This window comes from Ustilago hordei, assembly GCF_900519145.1.
Source record: "Ustilago hordei strain Uho2 genome assembly, contig: UHO2_contig_24, whole genome shotgun sequence".
NCBI lineage: Eukaryota > Fungi > Basidiomycota > Ustilaginomycetes > Ustilaginales > Ustilaginaceae > Ustilago > Ustilago hordei.
The window spans coordinates 89387-115005 of NW_024545283.1; the positions used below are offsets into that span (position 1 = coordinate 89387).

Consider the following 25619-nt stretch of genomic DNA (forward strand, 5'->3'; position numbering starts at 1 on the left):
CCTTCGTCAGTGCGTTGGAGTCAGTCGTCAGTGCGTTGGAGCCAGTGGTTGATGATGATGGTAGGAGAGAGAGAGAGAGCGAGAGAGCTAGGAGTCTATATATACAAAAGAAGAGCGGCGGAGAGCCGCATTGACTGCGGAGCATAACAAAGCATTTGCCTTGAGTAGGTTGTGACACATGTGGTCCATGCTAAGATGTTCAGGCCTTTTACTCGGCCGTAAGCACTACCTTCACTGTCTCCACGCTTTGTGCGGCTTTATCTACTTCAACTCACCAGACACACACTCGGCTCCCGCCGTCTGCTCTCTGCATCGGGAGTTGCGAAATGCAATTTACGATTTTGAGTTTGGCTTTACTGTAACCATATTTCACTCCACCAAAGTGTGCTGGCGCTTCGGCATCTTCCCTTACAACGCCATACACATTCACACATTCAGACGGTCACGCGGCTCAGCCAGGCCACCTTTGCCCTGCTCAGTCGAGCCACCGCTCCGCCATTAGGTTGGATCGCTCAAGGCATCGGCCTCAACTTCGGTCAGGGTCTCAACTAGGCAAGGCGAGTTCGGTTCAAGTGGCATCAACCTGCCACGATGGACTACTTCAAGTCGCTTAGTTCGGCCGCTTCGTCGGTGCTCTCTTCAGCACGATCAGGACCACTCCCTAACTTCACCATCGGCCACGAGCTCGTCGAATATCGGTCGCGCACACTATGGTCGCTCTTTTCTGCTGTCAGGCGTGACGACAACTCAGCATGTACGGTGCTTGCATTCGACCTTACCCATCCACACAACTCCACTCGAGCCAATCTTCTACCACTTGCAAAGAACGCCGCTAGGAAGCTGCGGACTACACGCCATCCCAACATCCTCAAGCTACTTGATAGCGCAGAGACCAACTCGTCTGTCTACATTGCTGTGGAGAAAGCGACACCGCTCTACAAGGTCCTTCAACTGTCCGAAGACAAGCGTGCAACCCCACAGCGCCAAGACTGGATCGTTTGGGGATTTTCGTCAATCGTCAATGCTGTCAAGTTCCTCAATGTCGATGCAGCCTCGACACACGGCAACATTCGCCCCGAATCCATCTTTATTAGTGCATCGGGAGAGTGGAAGCTCGCTGGATTTGAAGCTCTCACTCCACATGCTGAAGCACCTCATGGCTTTCTCTTCAGCCAATGCTCTTTAATACCCAACGGCAATCGTTATGTTCCACCGGAAGTCAAGCAGAATGGCTGGAGTGTTCTGTCAAACATGGACTCTACTCTGCTTGACAGCTACTCGCTTGCTCTTGTTGCCATCGAGGCTTTCAACGGTCCATTACCACCACAGACTGGCACCGCCGCTCCTCCTAGAGGTCATGTCCCGCAGGCTCTGTACACCGTCCTGCAGCGCATGTTGATCCCCAATGCCAAAACTCGAAACACAGTAGCAAGAGTCTGGCAAGCAGGTGAGGCTGAGGGAGGCTTTTTCAAGGAAAATACTCTCGTCAAAGTCGCACGAGGCCTTGACGGTTTCCTCCTCGCTACTGAGAACGAGAAGGCCTCTATCATCAAGCTCTTGCAGGAGAAGCCCGACTCGTTCACTCCAGACTTTCTCATGTACAAAGTGCTCCCTGCTCTGGTCGCTGCTCTTGCCGCTGTGCCACCGCCAGGCACGATCCCATCGGCTAGCACGCAAGCTTCAGTTTTGCTACCCCTCGTTCTTCGTCTCGGTCAACCATTGCCAAAAGAGGAGTGGAATGCAAACGTGGCCCCGCCCGTTCTCAAAGCCTTTGCATCACCAGATCGATCAACTCGTATGGCTCTGCTAGAGAACCTGTCGCTCTATGCCCAACGCATGGACAACAAGGCTGTAACGGACAAGCTCTGGCCAAACCTTATCACTGGTTTCAATGACTCTGTCCCTGTCATACGAGAGGCGACACTCAAAGCCATCCTGCCTCTCGCACCCAAGCTCTCAGACCGTATTCTCAACAACGATTTGCTGCGCCTACTTGCTCGAACTCAGGTCGATCCTGAAGCCGGTATCCGTACCAACACCACCATTCTCCTCGGTCGTCTTGTGCCCCATCTCTCCCTGTCGACACGCAAAAAGGTGCTTATCCCCGCTTTCTCACGCAGTCTCAAAGACCAATTTGTGCATGCACGTGTTGCGGGTCTCATGGCCTTGATGGCCGCCGGTGACTCATTCGATCACGAGGATTGCGCTCGGCAAGTCCTGCCGGCCGTCTCGCCGTGCATGGTCGACAAAGAGAAACTCGTTCGAGATCAGGCGGATAAGGCGATGAAGATGTTCCTCGCAAAGGTCGAGTCCGGTCGTGTCGGTATGTCAGAGAGTGTGCTCACGCCTGAACAGCTCAATGGAGCTACATCGTTCAGCGGTGGGAGCGGCGCTGATGCAGCCAACGGCGCTGGATACGCATCCTCGATGGCTGCCTCGGCAGGTAGTGCAGCAACAGCATTGGCAGGCTGGGCCATGTCTTCGGCCTTGTCCTCGCTATCCAACTCTTCTTCGGCACCTTCTGTCCCCGATGGCCAGCCGCTGTCTTCAGCTGCTGAATTGCAATCGCAGATGGACGGTCGCAGCACCCCTGCCACCTCGATTGGCACTCCCGCCGCACCGCCGCTCGCATCGCCTTCAACAGTCCCACCATCATCTGGTCTCGCTAGCCTCCGTCTTGGATCCGGACTAGGCGGTCCAGACTCAAGCATGGGCTCGCCAAGCTGGATGCACGACTCACCGTCTTCCAGTGCTGCAGCTGCAGCCAAGTCGCCTCTGGACTACGACCTTGATGAGGATGCCACTTCGACTGCCGCAACAGCATCCGCTTTCAATGTATCTGCAGCACACACGGACCTCATGGATGTGCACGACGACTCTGCCGACTGGTCTAGCTTCGAAGTAGGTCAACCAAAGAAGAAAGCTCCGACTGTCGGAAAGACCAAGATGGCCAAAGCTAAGCTCGGACCTCGACGCACCGCAGCTAACAACGCCGCAGCTGCAGCAGCCAAAGCCGTGCCAGTGCAAGCAGATCCAAAGCAAGCTATCAGCCGAAGCAGTCTCAAGGTCGCCGCACCCGTCGAAGAGGCGTGGGGAGAAGACGGATGGGAGGCTAACCAAGAGTCTACGCCACCACCACCACCAGCAGTGGCATCGGGAAGCATGACGCCATCAGCCTCACAAGGAAGCTTGTTCAACTCGCAGGAACTCACAGCACAAGCCTTCGAGACTCCAGTCCCCGCTTCCATTGCTGCAGCGTCAGTCGACGAAACATGGGCCTCGTTTGACGATAACGCGGATGATGAAGATACAGAACGCAGTAGAAGTGCGTCACCAGCACCAGCAGCGACGGCGACGGCGGTACCTTTGACGAAAGAGGAAAAGAAAGCTGAGCTGGAAAGGAAGAGGAATGAAAGACGGTTGAGATTGGAACAGTTGAAAAAGGAGAAAGAGGCGGCGAGGCAGAGGGCGCTCTGAGTCGCCCTTCGAATCTGAAATCTCAATCAGTCGAAACACACAGACATTCAGATCTGAAGACAGGTGTGAGTGATGCGATGCGGGGGTTGTGGATTGCTGTGATGTACTTGAGTTATTACTGAGTTCCCATCCTGGCTTGTTGCGCCTGCTGAGCCCTGGCAAAACGTTCCTGAGCAGCCTCTTTCCCACTCGGTCCACCGTGTCCGATTGCGTACGGACTCTCCTCAAACGCTCCTGCCTTGGGCGTACCGATAGCCAACAACGCAACATGACCGACCTCGGCCGATCCTAACTGTTCAACCACCTTCTGCTCCCTGGCTCTTCTTCTGAACGCTTTCCATCTTTCCCTTCCCTCCTGACTCCTCGCCAACTCTCTTGCTTGATTCAAACTTTTTGCAGCGTCCAAGTGACTTCTATCTGCTCTCTCTGTCGCTTTTTGACTCTGGAGACTCAATCTAGAATACTGCAATCCTGCTAGAACCCAAGTTACAACGAATAAGGTGGAGATCAAGATTCCGTTGGAGGTGTATTTACCATTACCGCCGTTCCAACCATTACCATAACCTGCGGTGCCGGCAGCGTTATACTGGTTTGAATAGAATCCTTGGTTTTGCCATCCAAAACGGTCGTGGCCTGGTCCTGTGTAGCCGGGATTATAACGTCTTGTGTATCGCAAATCTTGCCAATTCCTCCACGGATCGCTGCCAGCAAAAGGGGAAGTGGTGCAAGTGTCGCCTTTTGATCCGTCCCATCCGATTCCTGCTCGATCGTACAAGTTTTTCTTCTTGGTATCTTTGAGAAGGTTGTATGCTTGCACTACCAACTTGAACTCTTCCTGGGCTTTCACTTTAGTCTTGTCGGAGGAAGAAGTCGATAGACGATCCGGATGGAGAGATCGCACAAGGTCGTAGTATCGTGATTTGACTTCGGAAGGCATGACGTTGCGGCTTGAGGTGAAATGAAAGATTTCGTATGGTGTTGGGTTGCAGTGCTGAGGGAACGAGTATTCCGGTATGCCCGATGAGGAGGGTGTCGAGGTGCGAGGTCGCGTTCTCGATGCTGAAGAAGAAAAGTGACGAGAGGTCGACAGCTGGATTGAGGGCAGAAGCCATGTTGGTGGTTGCCAGGTTGATCGCTGTTTATGTTTCCTTCTCGTCAGTGCTGATGTATTTGGTCCGGTTTCGAGCGCTCGCTGGAAGCTGAAGCTAGTAGCTTTCGTTGCAGCATCACTGAGACGCACTCGACTGCTGCTGGCTGTGGCAGCTGCCAACCGTGAAGATGAGGCTGGAAACGAAGCCATGTTTGCAACCATGCAGCTGTCTGCTGAGTGAAGCAGATTCTGTACAAAGTCGTTCCTGGTGTTACTACACGATCCTCCCTCCGTCTATAATGATGCTGGACCCAGTTCCCAGATGCTTCTACCTGTCTATCGTGCTTGCATGCCTATGCCAGTGTATATCCGAACGTTGAGTTGTGTGTTCCAGAGTGCTTGCCACATCCGCTTTGATTCCGATCGTGCCTGTAACCGAGGACCTTTGCGTGATGAGACGGTGCAATTATCGTATATAATGGCCCATGCGCCTCCTGAAGGTCTCCGGAGGATGGCCGTCTGATGAATGTCGAAGCAAGTGAAGAAAAGGATACTCGATCCATATCAGAAGGGTCGGAAGCAAAGTAAAGCTGCACGCTTATCCAAGTGGGGAAAGTTAGCTTCAGCCTTGACACTTTGCGCCGACTTTTTCCGGGACGGCCAAGTTCCGCCTCCACAGCCCCGGCGCCTTTTGTTCGGCGTGTGACGTCCCTCCACCGCTTTTCTCGCACGATACAATTCCCTTCCTCAACACAAGCTTCGTACCGTGTTGCTCACATTCAAATTCTCTAGCGTGGTGGTTATGGGACAAGGCAAGAAAATGCTCCTTGAAATTTCATACATATACACAGGGATAGTTGTAAGAATAGGAGCTTTCGGGGGAAGGAGGGGGGGATGGGGAATGCACAGAGAAAAAGAGGAAGAGAGGAGGCGATGGAAAAACAGCTTGAAGCTGAACAGAGTCAGGTTCGGGGCTTACACCTTCTGTCCAAGCGCTTGGAACTGTTGTGCTCGTCCACGTCCACGACCTCGTCCACCACGTGCTGCAGAACCACCTCTCCTCTCACGACGTCCACCAGCCTGTCCGCCTTCACGATCACCCCTCTCGCCGCCAGGACCACTCCTCTGCTCCTTACCCTCGCCCAACTTGGCATCGAGCAAACGTTCGTTTTGCTCGAGCATCGAGTTGGCCTTCTCCGCCAATGTCGCAGCAAGCTGCTGTACCTTGGTCAATTCGAGTCTGTGGAAAGCGACCACGTTGGCCGAAGGGTCGAGCGAAGCTGCCAACTCATCGTTGTAGATCATCTTCGAAACCATCGCCTTGACCACCTTTTCCTCGACATCGAATGTCGCTGCCAATTGTGAGAGTGAGACCGACTCGTAGTATGCAGAGTAAGAGAATAGGTATGTGCGAAGACCAACCTCCTGAATACGCTTAGCGAGCATCGATTTGACTTCTTCGGAACCAGGCATGAGCTTCCAGATCTTGATGTCCGAGATGAGCTCGATGCAACCCTTGCAGTCACCGTTCTGGAGCGCCTTGCAGGCCTGCATGATGTGATCACGAGTGTTTTCAGGAGGACCCGAGAAGACCTGTCGGTCAGTGTAGTCGAGCATCCTTCGGAAGGGTCGCGAGATTACGCGCTTGCGCAACTCAGGGTCGTTACCGGCCAAAGCCATGTTGGGGACCTCGAGCAACATGGATGAGATCAAGTAGATGCATTCGAGCAACTCCAAGTTGATGTGCATGTGGAAGGGCAACTGACGCTGACGCTCGAGCTTCTCCTGCTCAGGAGTGATGGTGCTGAACTGGTTCTGTTTCTGAACACCTTGTGCCAGGAGCTCCTTGACACGACCAGTGGCAAAGATCTCCTGGAGCGCCACCTGCGACTCCTTGATGAGACCGTTGCGGAAGGCGCAGATACCGATCTGAACGACGACACGGTTGTACAAGATCTGGGTAGCAACATCGGCAAGCTGAATAGCATCCTGCAAGTGCGACATGAGGAACATGTCACGGGCAACGTGGTACTCGGCGTGCAGAGCGTGAAAGTAGATGTGGCAGAGCATGGCGCGTGTTCGTGGTCGCTCGGCCTGAACACCGCGTGCCTGGTAGAGGTAAGTGCAAAGGGCGCGAACGAGAGTGGCAGGGCCGTCCTGCTCAGCAACTTGAGCAGCCGAGGGGAACAGCTTCGACTCGAACAACTTGGCGGCGTCACCGAGGGTAGACTCGAGAGCCTTGATGATGACATCCTGCTTGGCGTAGACGTGGTCAAGACGGCGGATGGTGCAGCGCGAGAGAGCGTCGGTCTCCTTGTTGCTCTCAAAGTAGCCCTGAGCGATGACAATGGTCTCGTAGAGCTTCTTCTCGTCAGAGAGACGGTCGACGTACTCGGTGGTGTGAGGGTCGATGTTCTGCAAGCTCTTGGTGAACTCGTCGTCGAGACGGTCAACAACGCTGATGATGCTGCCACGGACGGCGACGGTCTCCTTCTCGCCGTTCTGGTTAGGGACACGCTCGACCTCGTCATCGTAGTCTTCGGTCTCTTCGCGGACAATGTAGCCGCGGTGCTTGCTGAGGAGGGCGAGCAGCTCGTTGATCTCCTTGCGGGCGGACTTCCACATCTCGACAGGCATGTAAGCGGAAGCGGAAGCGTTGTAGTCGAATCGAGCAGCAACGAGGGCAAGGATGACACGGATCTTCTTGTAAGGAGTATCGGCGACGCTCGAGAGGTCGGCAAGCTTGCGGATCTGCTCGTTCTTGTCGGTGCTCTTTTTACCACGTGCCTCCATGATGCCAGCGAGACTCTTGAAGAGACCTTCGGAGGTGAAGATCTCAGTGCGGCCACCACGGCCGACAGTCTGGAAGTCATCGTTGGCATCCTCGTCGAGGGCGGCAGCGAGACGCTCTTTCTTACCCTTGGTGATGGCAGTCTCTGTGTCGGCAGGAGCAGCGGCGGCAGCAGCAGCAGCTTCGGCATCAGCCTCGAAACCGTCGGGGTCGGAGCGGTATCGTGCAATGGTCTCGTCGTTCTCCTTGATGACCTTCTTGAGCTTCTGCTTGATACCGTTCATGGCCTTGGCAACGGGAGCCTTCATCTTCTTTTTAGCATCCTTCTCCTTTGCAGCGGACTCGTTGAGGAACTCGTCGAGCTGGGAGATGGCCTTGTAGAAGAAAGCGGGGATGGACTCGTTCAAGGTGCGTTGACGCTCGATGGAGCGCATCAGGTTGTCGAAATCTTTGTTGATCGAGGTCCAGTCGCCGGACTTTTTGGCGGATTCGATGTGGTCGACGATGGTCTGCATGTCATCGATACGCTTGTCCTTGGCGGACTTGACAACCTTCTTGACCTCCTCCTCCGAGTCGCTGTCATCACTGTCGGCAGCGCCCTTCATGAAGCGAGAAGTGGGGGCGGCCTTCTTGCCATCTTGGCGAGGCTCGTCGTCCGAGTCGAGCGACTCTTCGTCATCGTCATCGTCCGAGTCAGAGTCATCGTCATCGTCCGAGTCGTCATCGCTAACCTTGAGGAAACGGGAACGACCGGGGGCAGGCTGAGTAGTCTTTTGCTGCTGCTGCTCGTCGCCGGACTCGAGCTCAGAAAGCTCCTCCTCGGACGAGGAGATGTCGGACTCAGAGTCGGAGTCGCCGACCTTGCGAAAGAAACCAGACATGTTGGGCTAAAAGTTGTCTATGTTGAAAAGCAGAGAAGCAAAAGTGTCGATGCTATCTCTGCAGTTGGGGGGTGGTACTGTGAATGCGTGCGTGCAAGGAAAGCTAGAGCGAGGCTGGAGTTGTGGTGAGGAATCTGTGAGAAAAAGGAAGGTTGAAAGTACCGCTTTTCCGTCGATTTAGAAATCGAAAGGTGAAGAGAATCCAGGAAGTAATGAGCTCTCAAGAAACGAAGAGCCAGGACTTTCAAGGAGATAGAGGGTGATGGAGGATGAAAAGTCGAGATTGATGATGGTGAAGACGACCTCTGCTGTAGCTAGCCAACAGACAATTTTTCGCAGCAGAACAGCACCACACACACACCGGCACAGGACACGGACGGCATCGACCCTTCTGTCTCTTCTGTCTCTGTTGTGCCTTGGGAGCGAGTGATTTCTTCTCATCTTCTCGCGCTGTCTGTCTTCTTCCTTCTCGTCCTTCTCGTCCTTCTCAAATTTCCTCGCAAAAAGTCGCGTTGGGAAGCCCAATTTGAATTCTGCTTCGAGGCATCGAATTCAACTCGACCCTGTGGCAGAGCTTAAAAGAGTACAAATTTTGTATTCAGGCGAGAAGTCCATTTGATTGGCGCTCCACGCCGCAGCTTGCTTTCTCACACACTCACACCACACGCGTCGCTGATATCGTTAAAACAAAGGGCAGCTCATGGCTTCTTGACCAGCTGTCTCTATCGTCTGCTTGGATGACCGAAGAGCAATTCTGACTCTCGAAGTTCTGACACTCGAAGCATGGCCGAGGTCTGAGGTGTCATTATATCAAAAAGCATGCTTGCATCGAAAGCTGCAGTCGTTGAGGGACAGACGGCAGGAAAAACGGGAATATGGCATCTGGTGTGAGATCGAAACAAACTTGTTGAGAGAAATATTTCGTTTCTCGCCTGAATTGCTGTCGTCCGAGTGAAGCTGTCGTCCGAGTGAAGCTGTCGTCCGAGTGAAGCTGTCGTCCGAGTGAAGCTGTCGTCCGAGTGAAGCTGTCCTACTCTCTCGCCGAACCGATCGGTTTGGCGGGCACAGAGGCTGAGAGGCGGGTGTGACCGCGAAAATTGCAGAGAAGCACACAGTATCTCAAGAAGCTTGGCGTGAGCTTTCGTCGGAGAGAGTCGAGCCAACTCTGATGTTGGAGATTCGAGATTGAGATTATCGTCGGCGTCGTCGTGGTTGTCGTCGATGTCGCACTTGTTGATCTTCTCCACTCCATTTTCTACATCAACTTCACATCACCACCCCTCCTTTCACCTCACACATACAGCAGCCATGGCCGCCCGATTCACCCCCCGTCTCTTCCAGGTTCGTATCCAATTCGGCACAACCACATAGCGTCGCCAAACTTGCATCGATGAGCATCATCCGATTCTTCGCACAAATAGCCTTCGTCCATCACATGCTTTGCATTGTCGCAAAACAGACCTAGAGCCCCGCTTATGGATTTCGAGGCATTTGTCCGTCGAGAGCATATCATTGACCATGAAGCGCAGACAGGAAACGACATCAATCCTTCAACTCATGAGAATCCCGACAATGATTACTGACACACACCTTTTCTTGCTCGCTTGACTCGTACATCCAACAACCTCCCCGAATCGGCTCGTTCCACATCCGTTGCATCCCATCCCACAGCAGGCTACCCGAGGCTACGCCTCTCAGGCCGCCGTTCGTGCTCCCCGTCAGCTTGACGGTCTTGCCGGTAGGTTTCTCGCATCCCACATCACCTGCATCACACTGTGACCTCAACTGATCGTCTTCCATCCTCGTCTTCCCATTCATCGCACTCGACTCGATCCGCACGCAACTTCGATTCTACTACACCGACACTACACCGATCGCTTTCGTTCCCAATCAATCGGCACGCACTCGCACACCGATTGACCATTTCTTGCAACCACAGGCAAGTACGCTTCGTCTGCGTACGTCGCTGCCCTCTCAAAGGACAGCAAGACCCTTGAGAAGGTCGAGGCTGATCTCAAAGCCGTCCAGTCCGCTCTCGCCGGTTCCGAGGGTGCCAAGCTCAAGACCTTCATCTCCAACCCCACCCTCAGCGGTGCTGACCGAACCAAGGGTCTTGAGCAGCTCCTCGGCGGCGGCAAGGGCAAGGCCGACCCCATCACCCAGTAAGTCTCAAATCTTGCTACAGCAGCAACCATAACACCGAAGTCATGCACAACAATGCATCAATCACGTGGGAATGGAGTGGAAGCAACGTATGGAGATCTGGGCATGGAATGCAAGGGAAAACGAAAGCAGGCGAAGGCATCACAGATAATCCCAGTCAGCTACCAACATTCGGCCACTGGACGAAGCGAGGGGCTCGCTTCTTTGCGCAAAACTTGTCGGTCACTTAGGGATCCTTCCAACGGCAGGCATCTACCGAGCTGTAACGCCGATAGGATATCATCGACCTGGAGAGCAGGATACCCAATTTGGACATGTCGGCCGCAGGTGTTGAAACAATTTGAAGCATGACGGGTAGGCTCGACCGATAGAGAAGGACGTTGGAGACCAGAGCATGATTGCTGTGAATTTACAATTAACGACTTGCCATGGTGGTTGCTTGTTGACATTACTTATGAACGAGGACTGATTCGCTGACGATCTTCACACTGTTCCTCCACGCACTACTCGCACAGCAACCTCTTCACCGTCCTTGCTGAGAACGGCCGTCTCGGAGAGACCGAAAAGGTCATCGAGGGCTTCCAAGACCTCATGACCTCATACCGTGGTGAGGTTGAAGTCACCGTCACCTCGGCTACTCCTTTGGACAAGTCGATGGTCTCGCGCATCGAGTCGGCACTCAAGGGTTCGCAGATCGCCTCCAAGGGTAATGGCAAGACGCTCCGCATCGTTCAAAAGGTCAACCCCGCCATCCAGGGTGGTCTCGTCGTTGACTTTGCCGGCAACACTGTTGACCTTTCGGTCGCTTCCAAGGTCAACAAGCTCAACGCCTTGCTCGAGCAGGGTATCTAAGCTTGTCCACGCAATTGACTTGGACTGTCTTCCTGTGAAGCAACGGGAGAATTGAGCTCTAGGAAAGTTGTAAAGAGGAGCAAATCTATACATTCGAATCTCACATCTAGAATCTGAACGTCTGGAGGGTGTGTGAGAGAGAAGCAATATTGCGACTACACAGAAGATCTGCTATCGACGGTCCCACTCATTGTCATCCCAGTGCAGCCCACATGTGATCCTAGAGAAGCTCGCATGATACCATCCACCTTGATTCCACAGCAGAGCAAAAATTTGACCAAGCCAAGCGAGGCTGTAAGGTCTGCTCAGCCAAGCCTCATCATCCTTCTCTTCGTCATCATCCCTCTTTCTTTCACAGTCGCTTGTGACACCGACGACAAGAGGTCTTCGTAAGCATGATCGGATTGCATCTCGTCGAGCTCGATAGCTACGCTGTCGTCTACGGTCAACATGTTCATCAAACATCAACAAATTAGATCTCAGGCATAGCAGGCATCCAGTTGGGCTGTTCAACATCAATCGACAATAAAGCATCATCAGCATCTCGTCCACTCTTCTCTGCATCGACGCACCGACCAATGACATGGGAAAGGTACTTACGTCGTCAAGATTCTTCAAGAGCTCAGACTTGGTGGGAACCTCAAGACCCTTCTGAACAGCGGGTCGCTGCTTGATTCTCTCGATCCAAGCCTTGACGTTGGGTCCGACCTCATCATTCCTGACACCGGCGAAACGGTACCAGAGAGCCCAAGGGAAGATGATCATATCAGCAAGCGAGTACTTGCCCTTGCCATCACCAACTAGGTAGTCGCGGCCCTCAAGACCGGCTTCAAGGACCGTGTAGAGTCGGACAGTCTCATCGTGGTATCGCTTGATGCCATAGGGAACGACGTTCTTCGAGTCGCCAGTGGCTTGCATACGGAAGTGGTTGGCTTGACCTTGCATGGGCTGTTATCGCGAAGCAGAAATCCAAAAAAGGGGCAGGAAGAATTCAAGTTAGTTACACCACCATCTCAGCATCATCAACAGCTATGCTCTGAACCATAGCGGGGAGTTCTAGAGCGTGCAACTTGCCCCCTGGCCGGCCATTTGCCATCCCATCCACTGCAAGACGAGATTGCGATAGTTGTCTGCTTTGGGGTCGGAACTAGGCCACGAGAAGAGGTGGTTATCGTCGTACTTCTTCTCGAGATAGAGCATGATAGCCATGCTCTCCATGACAGCAAAGCCCTTGCCGTCAGTGGCAGTGTTGTTAGGGTCAAGGATGGTAGGAATCCTTCCGTTAGGGTTCATCTTGAGGAACCAGGGTTCCTTCTGCTCGTTCTTGCTCATGTCGATAGCATGCGTCTCGTACTCGAACGAAGGGTTGAGTGCTTTGATTTCCTCGAGCATGATCGAGACCTTCTGCCCATTGGGCGTGCCGGCGGTATAGAGCTGAACGGGCTTCATATTGGCAAGGATCCTTGCGGTTGCGAATGTTCTTTGCTGAATAGTTTTGATTGAAGTTCGCAGGGGTTGAGCGAGTCGGAAAGACATCAGATACTTATGGAAAGGCTGATGGTGGAAGGGGTGAAAACAAGCGAGGGAAGAACGGAGGAAGTCAAAGTGTCATATAAGCTCACACTGCTCAATGACTTCAGAATCTCGGGAGATCCAGTGAGCCAGTCGAGCTCAAGCAAAGTCTTGTCAGGATGCCTTGGAAGAGGTCGGCTAAGAGAAGATTTCTGTGCTTTGTGGAGGCATATCTGCTCTGCGCAAGAGCACCTTTCCATTGTTTCGCCTGTCAGAACGACGTCAACTTTGTCATCCATGCGGTCGTCCTCGCACCTCTAGCGTACCGGCCAGCGATAGTGCACCTCACGCACACTTTCCATGCATGTCTACCTCTAACAGTAACGCCGATAGAATAGATCTTTCCCATGGAGTCGGAGCTAGCTCGGCAATGCTTCTGCTACCGTTCCTTGAGCTCGGTGATATCTTGTTGCTTCTGTGTCACTTGCCCATGGCCCGAAAAAGTCGTAGTCCGCGGTAAGTTAGGCTGTCACTCGAAGGTCGAGTCGTGCGAATGGAAGGTGCGCTCGTTTCAATGGTGGGCGAAGGCACGTGACCTGAGTCGTGTCACTTGATATTGCTCATCTCATCTCCTGTCGCTCTCGTTGCTTCTTGTCCATCATCTTCTCTCCTCTTGCGCAAGCCTCCTGGCTGCGCTTTGTCAAGTTCATTCTGACACAGACTTCAGGCACGTGAGACAACTCACCGTTGATCCCGTGCACTGCAGCGCGGAAAAATACAAAGTGGAGGCGGATTTTACGATTTTATGGGCACGAGAGCTAAAGCAAATTCCGCTTTCTCATGTCCCAGCAAATCCGAGCTCTCTCTACTGCGCCTGTCAACCGAGTTGGCCGCTGCATCGCACAGTCTCTTTTTTTTCTTCTCTTTTTTTTCTCTTTTTTTTTTTTTTCTTTTCTTTTTTCTTTTTTCTTTTTGGCTCGTGAGCGTGGGCAGCATCAAACCATCATCATCACTCCACAAGTCGACGCAAAATGACTTCCTCGGCAGCAACGTCCTGGTGGCGCCTCATCCGATTCATCGCCCGAGAAGATGGACAAACGTACTTCGGTCAACCTCTTGACGATTCACTCGATGTTGGTGTTGCCTATGCCAATTCTTCTCCACCTATCCGCGCGAACATTCTCTACACCCATCCGCTATCCGGTCCTGCACCTCTATCTGGTGTAATCAAGACTGTATCCACTCTTCTTCCACCTCTTCTTCCCCACGAGATCCCCTCGATTCGTGCTTTAGGAGCAAACTTCATCCAACCCAACCAAGATCCCCATGTTGCAATCAAAAGCCGCCCTGTCTTACCCATTCTCTTTTACAAACCCAACACCACCATCTCTGGTCCCGGTCGTGAAATCATCATTCCCGCTTGTGCAAAGGAAGAATCAGACTACGAAGTTGAACTACTCGTTGTCCTTGGAAAGTGCATAAAAGACGCCTCGCCCAGCGAGGCAATGCAAGCAGTTCTCGGCTACACACTTTCCAACGACGTCTCAGCACGAGCACGGATGTTCGCAGTTCCTCAATGGGGTCTAGGTAAATCCTTCGATGGTTGGTTACCCATTGGACCATGCCTAGTCTCCGCTTCAAACCCTAAAGGCATTCATAACCCTGATAATATTCACCTAATGACAAAACTCAACAACAGGGTCATGCAAGACGGAAACACATCAGAGATGCTTTGGAAAACAGCTGAAACTTTGGCAGAGTTGAGTAAAAGTACAACGTTGGAAAAGGGTAGCGTGGTTAGTATGGGAACTCCTCCAGGTGAAGGATTCAAGAGGAACCCAAAGGTTTGGTTGAGAGATGGCGATACGTGTCATTTGTGGGGCGGAAATGGCTTGGGGAGCTTGATCAATGCGGTTAGAGAGCAAGGGAAGGGTGATGAGCGGCCGGTTGAGGTTCACAAATTCAAGGCTAAACTGTAGAAGGGAACATGTTCGTGCAAATGCAAAGACAAGCATTTTGCGATTGGAGTAAGGCTGATGTTCATCGCGCGTGTGTTCTGACAGAGAAGAGAAGTGGCGAGTGTATCGAATTGGTTGTGCTCATCTTGTCGAATCTGAATCAAAACGGCACAAAATAGAGACTCCAAAATTGCAGTCAAAAATCTCTCCACTGGCACATACAATGTGAAGCCCTGAACCTGAACCTGAACCTGGCACCTTCAATCTCTCTCTCACAGAGAGATACATATGTTGATGACCTGATGATCATCTTCATTTCGCTATCATTACAGCATAACTATGTCAAATCATTATTTTGAGACCCCAAACTGCCACTCCTACTCCTAGTTAACGCGGAACCGACCATCTCCCTTGCCGTACTCGACTTCCACGAACTCGGCGGACCATTCACACTTCCCCTCGCGCTACTCCCATTCCTGTGCGAAGACGCTAGTCTAGTCGAAAGCGGAGTTCTTGCGACCCCTGAACTGTCTCCATAGTGCGACATGGTGCTTTGGGTGACCCTGGGTGCTGCTATGGAGGAAGGAGTCGTTGCTCTTGGAAGTGCGCTTGAAGTGCCAGATCGAACTTTCGCTAGTGAGCCGTAAGATGCCGAATGAGACATGCTAGCGCCTGACATAGAGGTTCGCCGTCTGGCTGAGCTGACGGATGTGTTGGCAAGTGCTGCTTGTGCTGCTGCGTACCGTGCTACGTGAGGTAGAGTGCTGGCTGGGTCGTGGTCCATGAACTCTAGAGGAAGGGGAGAGGGTCCGCCTCTGGAGCCTCCTCTCGCGTGTAAGCCACTTGGTGTTTGTGAACGGGGCAAGCCAAGACTAGGCATGGGAGGTGTCCCTCGTTCCAACATCCTCGAGCTGGATCGTCGTACTCTCGAAGCAACTGGAATGGAAGAGCCGATAGTTCGGTTCCCGTCCATGCTCGCGCGTGGCGCTCGGGGTATAGAGGTGGGCATGTGGATCGAGTTCTGTGCAATCCCAGCAGCGGAAGAAGATGCAGTCGGGGAACCAAACACTGTTCCAGCCATACGAGAGCTAGGTCGAGGGATCGCACTTTCATCGTTCGGCCCAACGACGCGAGACAAGTCCTTGGCAGAGTTGATGCGTGTTTCGAGCGCCTTCATCTTGGAGATCATTTCTGCCATCATACGTTTTGAGCCTGCTGCATTTGCACCGTTCGAAGGAATTGCAGAGCGGGGTGTGGAGGGAACACCAGTATGGCCGTGGATGCGTGCTGCTGCGCGAACTGATGCTCGTAGCTGTGCTCGTGCGGAGGGTGAAGATGTGAGACCATTGGTGTGGGACGTGCTGTTGTGGGAGGGTGTGCCGCGGGCGAGGGTCGATGTACGTGAAGAGGTGGACGGATGGGCTGAGCTGTCGTCCTGCACAGCAGCGAGGTGGAATCCCTCGGCGGCACGGACGTCTCTGCTCAATCGTCTGTTGTGACCCATTGCACCTAGCCTTCTTGAGATTGGAACTCTGTTGAGGCTCGGTGAGCTGAGCGCTTGTCTTGACGACGGACGTTCAACCGCACTCGGCTTCTTGGGCGAACTATCGAAGCTCTGATCCGATCTCGAGACTGGCTGGTCATCGTAGGTCGAACTAGCCTGTGTCTCTGCCCTCGAAACAGCCCTACTTCTCGTCACAACATCCCTCAGTACAGTCATCTCTTCCGTCATTTCCCTTAATTCATCCTTCAATCGCTGATTCTCTTCCTCTAACCTCGTCTTTTCAATCAGCTCCTCTTCCAAGAGTGCTGTCTTTTCAATCGTCTTGTTATACTTCCCCTCCATGTCCGCCAGACTCGATGCGATCATCCTCTCTGCATTCTCGAGCTCGTCGTTGGTCAGCTCTGTATCCCTCAACTTTGCCTTATACACATCCACCGCCTCCCTCAATGCCGCCAGCTCTTTTTGCAAGTTTGTCAAGGTCGCATTGTGTTCCTGAAGCGCACGGGAGTATTTGGACTTCCAATCGTCAAGATCACCCGTAAGCTGTTCGTTTCGTCGTTTGAGATCAGAGATGGTCTTGGTGGAAGAAGAGAGCTCCTTTTCCATTTCAGTTTCGAGCTCCTTGGATGACTCCATGAAGTCTTGGAGAGAAGACTCGGTTTCACGGAGAGCATCTTGCATGTCGGCAACTTTGGATTTCCAGTGCTTGACCTCCTGCTCGGGAGAGTCGAAGCGGAGCTCGACGGCATCGTCGTTCATCTTCAGGGAGGGCTGGAGGAGCGATTGCTCCAGTGCCCAGTGTTGCGAGAAAGGTTTCTTGAGGAGTTTTGAGGGTCGATGGAGAGGAAAGAGAAGGAGAGATGATAAACACACACACACACACACACAAAGAGAGAGAGAGAGAGAGAGAAAAAAAAAGGCGCAGAGAACAACACTTCAGAGTGCACGCGCGTCTGACCAACACTTTCAGGGCGGGCGCGTTGCGTTTCGAGTGTCAGATTCTCATAGCTAACAAATATCAAAAAGAGCAACAAACAACACTTTGAGGCGCGTCTCTTTTCTGCTTTGTTTTGGCCTTTTTAGCAGCATAGCAAAAGAGACCGAGAGAGCAACACCTTTTTTAGAACTGAGCGTTGGCAGCGGCGGTCAGCGGTGAGGTCGGGTCAAAAGAGCATTTCGTCACTGTTTCAAGCCAACTGCAGAGAGCAGATCACTCACGCAATCCAACACACTCTCTCAACACTTAGTCTAGATCACACCGACCCTCTACACTATCATCATCCCTCAAGACCAACCCCTCCAGCGAATACGCAGCCTGGCTTCAGCTTGCGTGACGGACCATTCTTCCGTCAGCAGTTGGCGAATCCTCGCTCCCACTTCATTACTTTCGCGAGTCTCCTGTACTACCGCCTTGATGCTATCTGGCACTCCATAATACGTCCTACTTTCTTCTTCTTACGCTCGAGATCACCGTCTCTTCTTGCTTCCCGACTCAGCCTCAGCGTACGGCTCGCGCCACAGGCTTACAACGCCCTTTCGATCTGGATCCGCACCAGACACTTCATCCTCACTTCCGCCCTAGCACCATCATCATCGCCGCACTGGCGTAATCTTTCAACATTATGAGCATGGAAATCATGGGTGGCGGCGCTGCAACAGAGGAGGACTTTACCAAACTGTCAATAGAGGAGCGCCTCTCTTCCAAGCTCTGGAAAGCACGCGTCTCCGCTTATGAAGACCTCTCCAAAGCATTCCCAAAAACATCATCGGAAAGCGACCCCATCTTCCGCCAATATACCCGCAACCCGGACATCTTGAAAGCCATCGTCGTCGATACCAATGCTGTTGCACAGGAGAAGGGTGTCGACGCCGTCCGCGCCTTTGTCGAGTTTGGTGGTCAACCCGCAGGCAAGACGAGAGAAGTCGTCCTTCCCGCACTCGTCGAAAAGTGTCTCGGTTCCAATCGTGCAGGCACAAAGAAGAACGCGCTCGGGCTCATCTCGTTCTATGCAGAGATGGAGGATGTTGTTGGATGCGAGCCGCTACTCGGCGATCTGCTCGACGGTCTCAAAGCGAAACAACCGAAAGTGGTCGCTGGTTGCATCACTGCCATCAAGGATCTCGTTCGCGACTTCGGTCACAAGCAGGTTGCGCCCAAGCCCATCCTCAAGCGTCTCCCAGACATGTTTGCACACTCGGACAAGAACGTCCGTGCCGAGGCATCTCTACTTGCACACGAGCTTCACAAGTATATTGGCGCAGCACTCCAACCTACCATCGACTCGCTCAAAGACATTCAGGCCAAAGAGCTTCGACAACAATTCGCCGACATCGATGCACAGCTTACGTCCAAGCCTACGCCAACACGGTTCCTTCTCAGCCAGCGTGAAAAGATGCAAGCTGCTGCCGCACCAGCACCATATGCAGGCGGCGACGGTGCTGATGATGCGCAAGGAGCAGACGCAAATCCTTACGCTCAGGAGCAAGACGATGACGTCGACCCATACGACCTTGCCGAGCCTGTCAATGTCTTTGGCAGTCGAGATTTCCCCGCCAACTTCGAGGACATGATTGTCTCCAAAAAGTGGCAAGAGCGCAAAGAGACCCTCGAAACCATCCTCAAGATCCTCACATCATCGCCCAAGATCCAGCCCGACAATCGCTTTGATAACCTTGTCGACCATCTCGCACTCAAGATTGCCAAGGATGCCAACATCAATGTCGTCCTCGTCTCGTGTCAATGCCTCGAAGCAATGGCAAAGGGTCTTCGTGACAACTTCTCTCGGTACAAAGATAAGGTCGTCCCGCCCACCATCGAAAAGCTCAAGGAAAAGAAGCCAACCACTGTCGAGGTGCTCGCCAAAGCGCTTGATGCCATCTTCCAGACCGTCTCCTTCTCCGAGGTCCTCGAACACGTCTTCACCGGTATCAAACACAAGAACCCTGCTGTCAAGACAGAATCGATTCGCTTCCTTGTTCGTTGCCTTCGTACCACCAAGGTGGCTCCTGCAAAAGGCGATATCAAGCCCATCGGCGATGCTCTCGTCACAGCCATGGCAGATGGCTCACCAGATGTACGTGACGCCGGCGCTGCAGGTCTCGGTACCCTCATGAAGCTCATTGGTGAGCGACCAATGAACATCTTCCTCGATGGTCTTGACGATATCAAGAAGGGCAAGGTCCAGGAAGAGTACAAGATGGCAGAGGTCAAGATCAAGATGGGAGGAGCAGCCGGCGCTGCACGATCAGCATCAGCAGCACCAGCGAGACGACCTCCAGGTACAGCTCCTGGGCCTGCGGCAGTCAACCGTGCTGCAGCACCGCCAGCAGCAATGCGTGCCAAACCACCAGCAGCTGCCTCTTCCGCTGCTGGAATGGAAAACCAGGCGCCAAGACCCTTAGCTCGACCACCAGCAGGTATGGCGGCCCGCGCTGCCGTTTCACGCCCAGCTGCTGCTTCATCAGGTGCACCTGCGAGAAGGCCAGCAGCGGCTTCAGCCGCATCATCGAGTGCACGTTCAGCAGCAGGTGGCAGTAAGGCAGCTGCATCTGCGACAGAGCCAGTCAAGTACCGCTTCCACCCAGACGACGCAGAAGCACGAGCCGCTGATCTCATACCTGCCGGCATCGCAGCTCAGCTTGCCAGTGGTGCATGGAAGGAGCGTCTGCAAGGCATGACCGAGTTCAACGACTGGCTCAAGGTCGAAGCCGAGACGGTCGAGTCCGAGATCATCGTTCGTGCTCTTGGCAAGAAGCCAGGCTGGAAGGAAAGCAATTTCCAGGTCATGGCCGAGGTCTACAAGGCACTTCAGCTACTTGCCAACGACTGTCCCACCTTCGGTCGTCCCTCCGTTGCGCTCTCGGTCCAGCCACTTTGTGACAAGCTCGGCGACATCAAGCTCAAGACACCTGCTGGTGAGACCCTGGTCACCTTTGCTGAGAAGACGTCGTTCGGCTTCCTTCTCGCTCAGGCCCTCGGTCCACTTGGCGGGCTCAAGGCTCCCAAGGCAATTGCGGACTCCATTCTCTGGGTTGACCAAACACTGCTCGAGTTCGGCACTGCCGGTGTTGATGTGCGATCCTTGATCGACTACCTTGTGACCTGTCTCAAGTCGGCGAACGCTGCCGTCCGTACCAATGCGACAAAGGCTATTGGCACATTGGCCCGCTTCCTCGGTACTGCACTCAACGCATTCGTCGCTGATCTCAACCCACAGCTCAGGACAACCATCGAGGCCGAGATCGAAAAGGCGGCATCCAACCCACCACCAGCACCCATCCGCTTCAGCGACGAGACGAAAGCACCAGCGGGCAAGGCAGGGGCTGGTGGCAATGGTGGCGGTGCAGCAGGCGCCCCAGCTGCACAGGATAACGGCGTCGATGAGGACATGCTCGATGAGCTCGTGCCTCGTGTCGATGTCGATCGTCTCATTCCTGCCACAGCCATCGCGCGTATGGGCGATGCCAACTGGAAGGAGCGCAAGGAGGGCCTCGAGGAGGTGCTTGCCGCCGTTAACGCCAACAGTCGATTGAAGGGTAATATGGCCGAGCTCGCCAACGCGCTCAAGATGCGATGTGCCGACAGCAACATCATGTGCAAGAACATGGCGCTCGATGCCATCGCCAAAATCGCAACTGCCATGAACAAGCACTTTGAGCCACAGGCGCGCATTCTTGCCGGTCCCGTCGCACAAGTCCTTGCCGATGCCAAAGCACCTGTTCGAGCTGCAGCGACAACGGCACTCACTGCAATTGCTGAGCAAGTTGGCGCCGGTCCCATGCTGCCAGGTATTGCAACTATTGTCGAGAGCAAAGCTGCCAACCCTATGCTTAAGCAAGAGATCTTTGGCTGGCTCGCCAACTGGTTTGAGTCGCACCCGCCAGAGAAGGGTATGGAGCTGGCACCACTTGCTCTGCCCTGTGTTCAATGCCTTGACGACAAGCTCGCTGCTGTTCGCAAAGCTTCGGTGGCCTGTTTGCCATTCATCATCATGCGTGCAGGATACAAGCATGTCATTGAGCAGACCAACCAGCTAAAGACCGCTTCGAAGAACACCGCTATTCCTCTCATCGATGCTGCCAAGGCACAAGCGCAGGCTGCGGCTCGCGCGACTGCGGCTCCGGCTTCAGCAGCTGCTCCTGCTCCGGCGGCGGCAGCGCCTCGAGCCGTTGCAGCGGGTGCACGAGCTAATACTGCTTCACCCAGGCCTGCTGGTATCGGCGGTGGTTCCGGCTCAGCTGTGGCGGCACCGCCAGCTTCTCCACGAGCGTCAACGATTGCGCGACCGGGTGGGATCAAGCCACCCTCCGCTGTTGGTCGATCGCTCAAAGCACCTTCATCTACCGTTGCCCGCCAGTCTCGTCTTGCTTCGGATGGCAGCGATGGCGCCACCTCTTCACGCACGGCATCAGCGTCTGCTGCCGGTGCTGGAGGCAGTATGGACCGTTCAGCACCATTCATCTCAGCAGACATCAAGGCCAAAGCACTGCGCGAGAAGCGAGAGGGCAAAGGCTCCAACTGGATCGCTGCTGACGGAGCTCCACGACCCGAGCTCATCGAAGTGCTACGCCAGCAATGTGATGGACAACTCAGCCGAGGCGTCATTGACTCGATGTTCAGCAAGAGTCACTCGGCAGAGAAGGACTTCTATGCTGCCTTGACGTTGCTGTCCGACTTCATCTCGAGCCCGACCTTCGCAGAAGAGCAATACGGTTTGTCGCCGGAAGAGACTGTCGAGCGAACACTCGCCAACTCGGATCTCATCTTCAAGTACGTCTCGATTCGGCTCACGGACAACAATACCAGTCTTTCGATCAAGTGTCTCGACATCCTCGAGCATCTCGTAGCTTTGCTCAGCGGCCAGCAATATCACATGAGCGACTACGAGGCTGCCTGCATCCTGCCATGCCTCACAGCTAAGTTTGGTGATGCGAAGGTCGCTTTCCGCGACCGCATTCGCGAGATTTTCCGCAAGATGACTTTCATCTTCCCTCCCAGCAAGCTGCTTACGAGCTACCTTGAGAACGGCTTGCCGTCCAAGAATGTCCGCGTCCGCACCGAGTGTCTGAACGAGGTCGGCTATGTATTCTCGAAGAACGGTTTGCAGGTTTGCTCGCCCTCGAGGACATTACCGGTAATAGCCAAGCAAATCAGCGATCGCGATGCCAATGTGCGCACTGCTGCTCTGTCTGCTATTGGCGAGGCGTATAAGATCATCGGTGACGAGGTGTACAAGCTCGTTGGTTCTTTGCCCGGCAAGGAGATGTCGATGCTCGAAGAGAGGCTGAAGCGTACAACCGCTCCGTCGTTCTCAAGTGCTGCGGCACCTCCAGCAGCAGCAGCAAGACCAGCGGCAGCCGGAATTGCCGTGGGCCGTGCTGCTCCACGTGCGTCCTTTGTTCCTGCTGCAGGGTCTTCTTCGCCGGCTCGTCTCTCAACTGGTCCTCCTTCGTCGAGACTTGCTCGACCCGGCTCGATGCTTCCTTCGGCATCTGCAGCACCACCAGCAGGCGTCAGAAGCCGCTTGCTTGCGCCAGGAGCGGCACGTCGTGAATCGGCCATGGGCTTGCCCCGTGCTGCTCAACCTTCTACAGGCGTGCCCCCGCCACGAGCCTCAATGCTGCGCACACCTACCGAGGCAGCTGCACGTCCCACCAGTGTCATCTCCCAGGATCGTGACGGGATACTCGCCGACGAGCTCCCCGAAGAAGAAGACGAGGAGCTCTCTATCGATCAAGCAATCAACCTTGTCGTCAGCAACGACATTGAACAGAGCGTTCTTGCCCTCAAACACGTCGAAGCCTTCATCCGCGAAGAAGAGCCTCAACTCATCTCGCACGTTGACCAGCTCGCGATCGTTCTCAGCAAGCAGATGCAACGTGCTTTCTCTCCCGAATCGGGCGAGTATGGCAACGAGCGACTCAAGAAGCATCTCCTTGTTGTCAGCACATCCTTGTTCGACAAAAATCGAGTCTGGGAAGATGGTCGCACCCTCGGCTCTTACCTATCCCGCTCGGCTCTCATTCCTTTGCTGACGGTGCTGTTGCAGCAGCTCATCCACTCAACCTCGCGTACGGACGATCCTACGGCCCAGAATGAGTCCAAGTTCCTCAACGTCATCGTTCTGCGTTGTTTCTCGGCTTGCAACCTCAACCTTCTCTACGGCGCCTGTCTGCAGATGCTGACGGAAGCAACGGAAGATCTGCGCGAGTTGGAGGGCGAAGTTCTCGAGACCCGCTCCAAGTTCTCTGAATTGTTGGTCAAGTGTCTTTGGAAGATCGCCAAGCGTCTCGAAGACAGTCTCGCGCAACACCAGGTGGAGCCGCAACAACTGTTTGCAGATGTAGAGAGCTTCTTGCAAGCTATCGCACCTTCTGAGTGGCGACAGAGAGCACAGGATGGTGTGCCGTTGGCCGATCTACCTCTGCGAACGGTCAAGATCATCTTGTCGCACACTTCGAACCATTTTGGCGAGGAAGCGTTGGGAATGCTGGATATGATCCCGCAGCCGGAGAACAGCTATGTCTACAAGTACCTGATCAGGATGTTGAACATTGCAGCTGAAGGAGGTGCTGGTGCAGACAAAGCTGCTGTTGCAGATGTTGATGGTGATGCTGCGGGTGGCGGGGTTGCTGCTAAGTCGCGTTCTAACTCCACCGCTGCCAACGGCGTTGAAGGACATCAGCGGACCAGTAGTCAAAACGGCAATGATAACGGAGCGGAGGAAGCTGGGGGCACACATCACGCCGAGCTGCGAGACATCTTCCAACGTATCTCGAACAAGTCTGAATCTCGTCAAGGCATTCGCGAGCTGTATGAGTTCCAGAAACGCAACCCTCATCTCGAGAAACACGTGCAGAACTCGTTGCAGAAAACAGGCCCTATCTTCCAGAGGTTCATCAAGAGAGCGCTGGCGAACCACGCTGCTGAGGATCCTGACATGATCAACGGCCCAGCGACTTCTGCTGCTGAAGACGCGGGTGGGAATGGGGATGCAGGCGAGGTGAACAGGGTTAGCACGCCTAGCACTCCGAGATCAGGGCGGTTCTCGACTCCTGCGGTTGGTGGAGGAGCGGCGGGGGATGGATCGATGGAGAGAAGTCCGACTTCTTCCGCCACCCAATCGCCAAGAGGATCTAGCATTAGGAGTTCGGCAGCGGAGGACAGGTTGGCTCAATTGCGGTCAAAGTTCCAATGAGGCGGCAGGACTGCGACCGTTTCTTGTAATCTTATTTGTTTCGTTTCCACAAAGAAAGTGCTTTTTCATCTCAGCTCAGAGGTATGTGTTGCTGGTGCACACGATGCCATCTTCCTATCGCCATACGAGCGAGAATGTCTTACAGCAGAGCAGCAGTCGTAATGCGTATCAAAGAGCGTATTGGTTCCATTTCAACCGCAAAACCTCACCCGAACAAAAGCGGTGAAATAACATGAGCCCAAATATACAGCGCCAATACCAACAGCACGATGAAAACGAACAACAACGGCACTGTTCCATATCTGTACCTATACAACTCTGCCAACTGCTCCAAATACTTCAACATGACCTTCCCATCCAACTTGCTCTCTCCCTCTTGTCTCAGACCGAAACTGAATGGTACCTCGGCAATCCCTGCATTTGGTACTCCACTTTTGACTAGCAAATCCAAAGCAATCTTGAATCCTTGCGCATTGATGTTCTGATCGGCATTACTGAATGCCCTTTTGGAAATGCCAAAGAAGCCAGACATTGGGTCTGACGCCGATGTCAGCGGTCTCGCTAGCAATCTCGCACCCGAGCTGATGATTTGTCGATGCAAAGGCCAGTCTTTATCCATGCTTACACCTTCACCGTACCTTGTACCCAACACGAACTGTTTTCGGTCATTAATGGAGAGTAAGAGAGAAGGAACCGCTTCAGGTGGGTGTTGAAGATCGGCGTCCATGCAGATCATTCTTTCTCCCCGTGCCTCTCTGAAGCCCCGGACGACGGCGGAAGAGAGACCACGTTCCGATGTGCGAACAATAATGCGAACCTTGTAGCCTTCCGATTGAAGTTGGGAGACAGTTTCTACTGAGCCATCGCGAGAATTGTCATCGACGATAAGGACTTCGACCTCGCCGAGGTCGGACGATTGAGGGTGAGAGGAGAAGGCTTGGAATAAGCGTGTTACGAGGGGACGGATGTTGAGGTTTTCGCGGAAAGCTGGGACGATGACCGAGCAGGATGGGTTAGAGGAGGAGGACGCAGCGGGCTGCTTGCGGGCTTTTGCGGACTCCATGTCGAGAGATATTGACATCGAGAGACAATGCTATTGGTGCTTTGTGTGTGTGTTGGATGGTGAGAAGAAGGATGTTGACACGCGCTTCCATGCCACATCGGAGACTTTTCCAAAATTTAGAACTTCGTTC

General features: G+C 53.7%; 9 protein-coding genes across 9 annotated transcripts; 4 read left to right on the top strand and 5 right to left on the bottom strand.

The window, feature by feature from the left end:
- Positions 1-591: 591 nt before the first annotated feature.
- Positions 592-3477, top strand: UHO2_07135 (related to CEX1 ### cytoplasmic component of the nuclear aminoacylation-dependent tRNA export pathway; the record flags this gene model as incomplete). The annotated part of the gene is made up of 1 exon (XM_041558937.1): positions 592-3477. One exon carries the CDS (start codon positions 592-594, stop codon positions 3475-3477), a length of 2886 nt encoding a protein of 961 aa, XP_041414871.1.
- A 115-nt stretch (positions 3478-3592) lies between these two features.
- Positions 3593-4789, bottom strand: UHO2_07136 (uncharacterized protein; the record flags this gene model as incomplete). Its single annotated transcript, XM_041558938.1, has 1 exon — positions 3593-4789. One exon carries the CDS (start codon positions 4787-4789, stop codon positions 3593-3595), a length of 1197 nt encoding a protein of 398 aa, XP_041414872.1.
- Positions 4790-5542: 753 nt separating this feature from the next.
- Positions 5543-8239, bottom strand: UHO2_07137 (putative translation initiation factor eIF3; the record flags this gene model as incomplete). Its single annotated transcript, XM_041558939.1, has 1 exon — positions 5543-8239. One exon carries the CDS (start codon positions 8237-8239, stop codon positions 5543-5545), a length of 2697 nt encoding a protein of 898 aa, XP_041414873.1.
- A 1308-nt stretch (positions 8240-9547) lies between these two features.
- UHO2_07138 (putative ATP5 - F1F0-ATPase complex, OSCP subunit) lies at positions 9548-11254 on the top strand (the record flags this gene model as incomplete). Its single annotated transcript, XM_041558940.1, has 4 exons — positions 9548-9580; positions 9911-9977; positions 10179-10401; positions 10918-11254. The coding sequence occupies 4 exons, from the start codon at positions 9548-9550 to the stop codon at positions 11252-11254; spliced, it is 660 nt and encodes a 219-aa protein (XP_041414874.1).
- A 472-nt stretch (positions 11255-11726) lies between these two features.
- On the bottom strand, positions 11727-12703 carry UHO2_07139 (uncharacterized protein; the record flags this gene model as incomplete). The annotated part of the gene is made up of 3 exons (XM_041558941.1): positions 11727-11759; positions 11855-12202; positions 12329-12703. The coding sequence occupies 3 exons, from the start codon at positions 12701-12703 to the stop codon at positions 11727-11729; spliced, it is 756 nt and encodes a 251-aa protein (XP_041414875.1).
- A 1094-nt stretch (positions 12704-13797) lies between these two features.
- UHO2_07140 (uncharacterized protein) lies at positions 13798-14745 on the top strand (the record flags this gene model as incomplete). The annotated part of the gene is made up of 1 exon (XM_041558942.1): positions 13798-14745. The coding sequence occupies one exon, from the start codon at positions 13798-13800 to the stop codon at positions 14743-14745; it is 948 nt and encodes a 315-aa protein (XP_041414876.1).
- Positions 14746-15061: 316 nt separating this feature from the next.
- Positions 15062-16987, bottom strand: UHO2_07141 (uncharacterized protein; the record flags this gene model as incomplete). Its single annotated transcript, XM_041558943.1, has 1 exon — positions 15062-16987. One exon carries the CDS (start codon positions 16985-16987, stop codon positions 15062-15064), a length of 1926 nt encoding a protein of 641 aa, XP_041414877.1.
- An 863-nt stretch (positions 16988-17850) lies between these two features.
- Positions 17851-24426, top strand: UHO2_07142 (uncharacterized protein; the record flags this gene model as incomplete). The annotated part of the gene is made up of 1 exon (XM_041558944.1): positions 17851-24426. The coding sequence occupies one exon, from the start codon at positions 17851-17853 to the stop codon at positions 24424-24426; it is 6576 nt and encodes a 2191-aa protein (XP_041414878.1).
- Positions 24427-24631: 205 nt separating this feature from the next.
- UHO2_07143 (putative dolichyl-phosphate beta-D-mannosyltransferase) lies at positions 24632-25507 on the bottom strand (the record flags this gene model as incomplete). Its single annotated transcript, XM_041558945.1, has 1 exon — positions 24632-25507. One exon carries the CDS (start codon positions 25505-25507, stop codon positions 24632-24634), a length of 876 nt encoding a protein of 291 aa, XP_041414879.1.
- Positions 25508-25619: the final 112 nt, after the last annotated feature.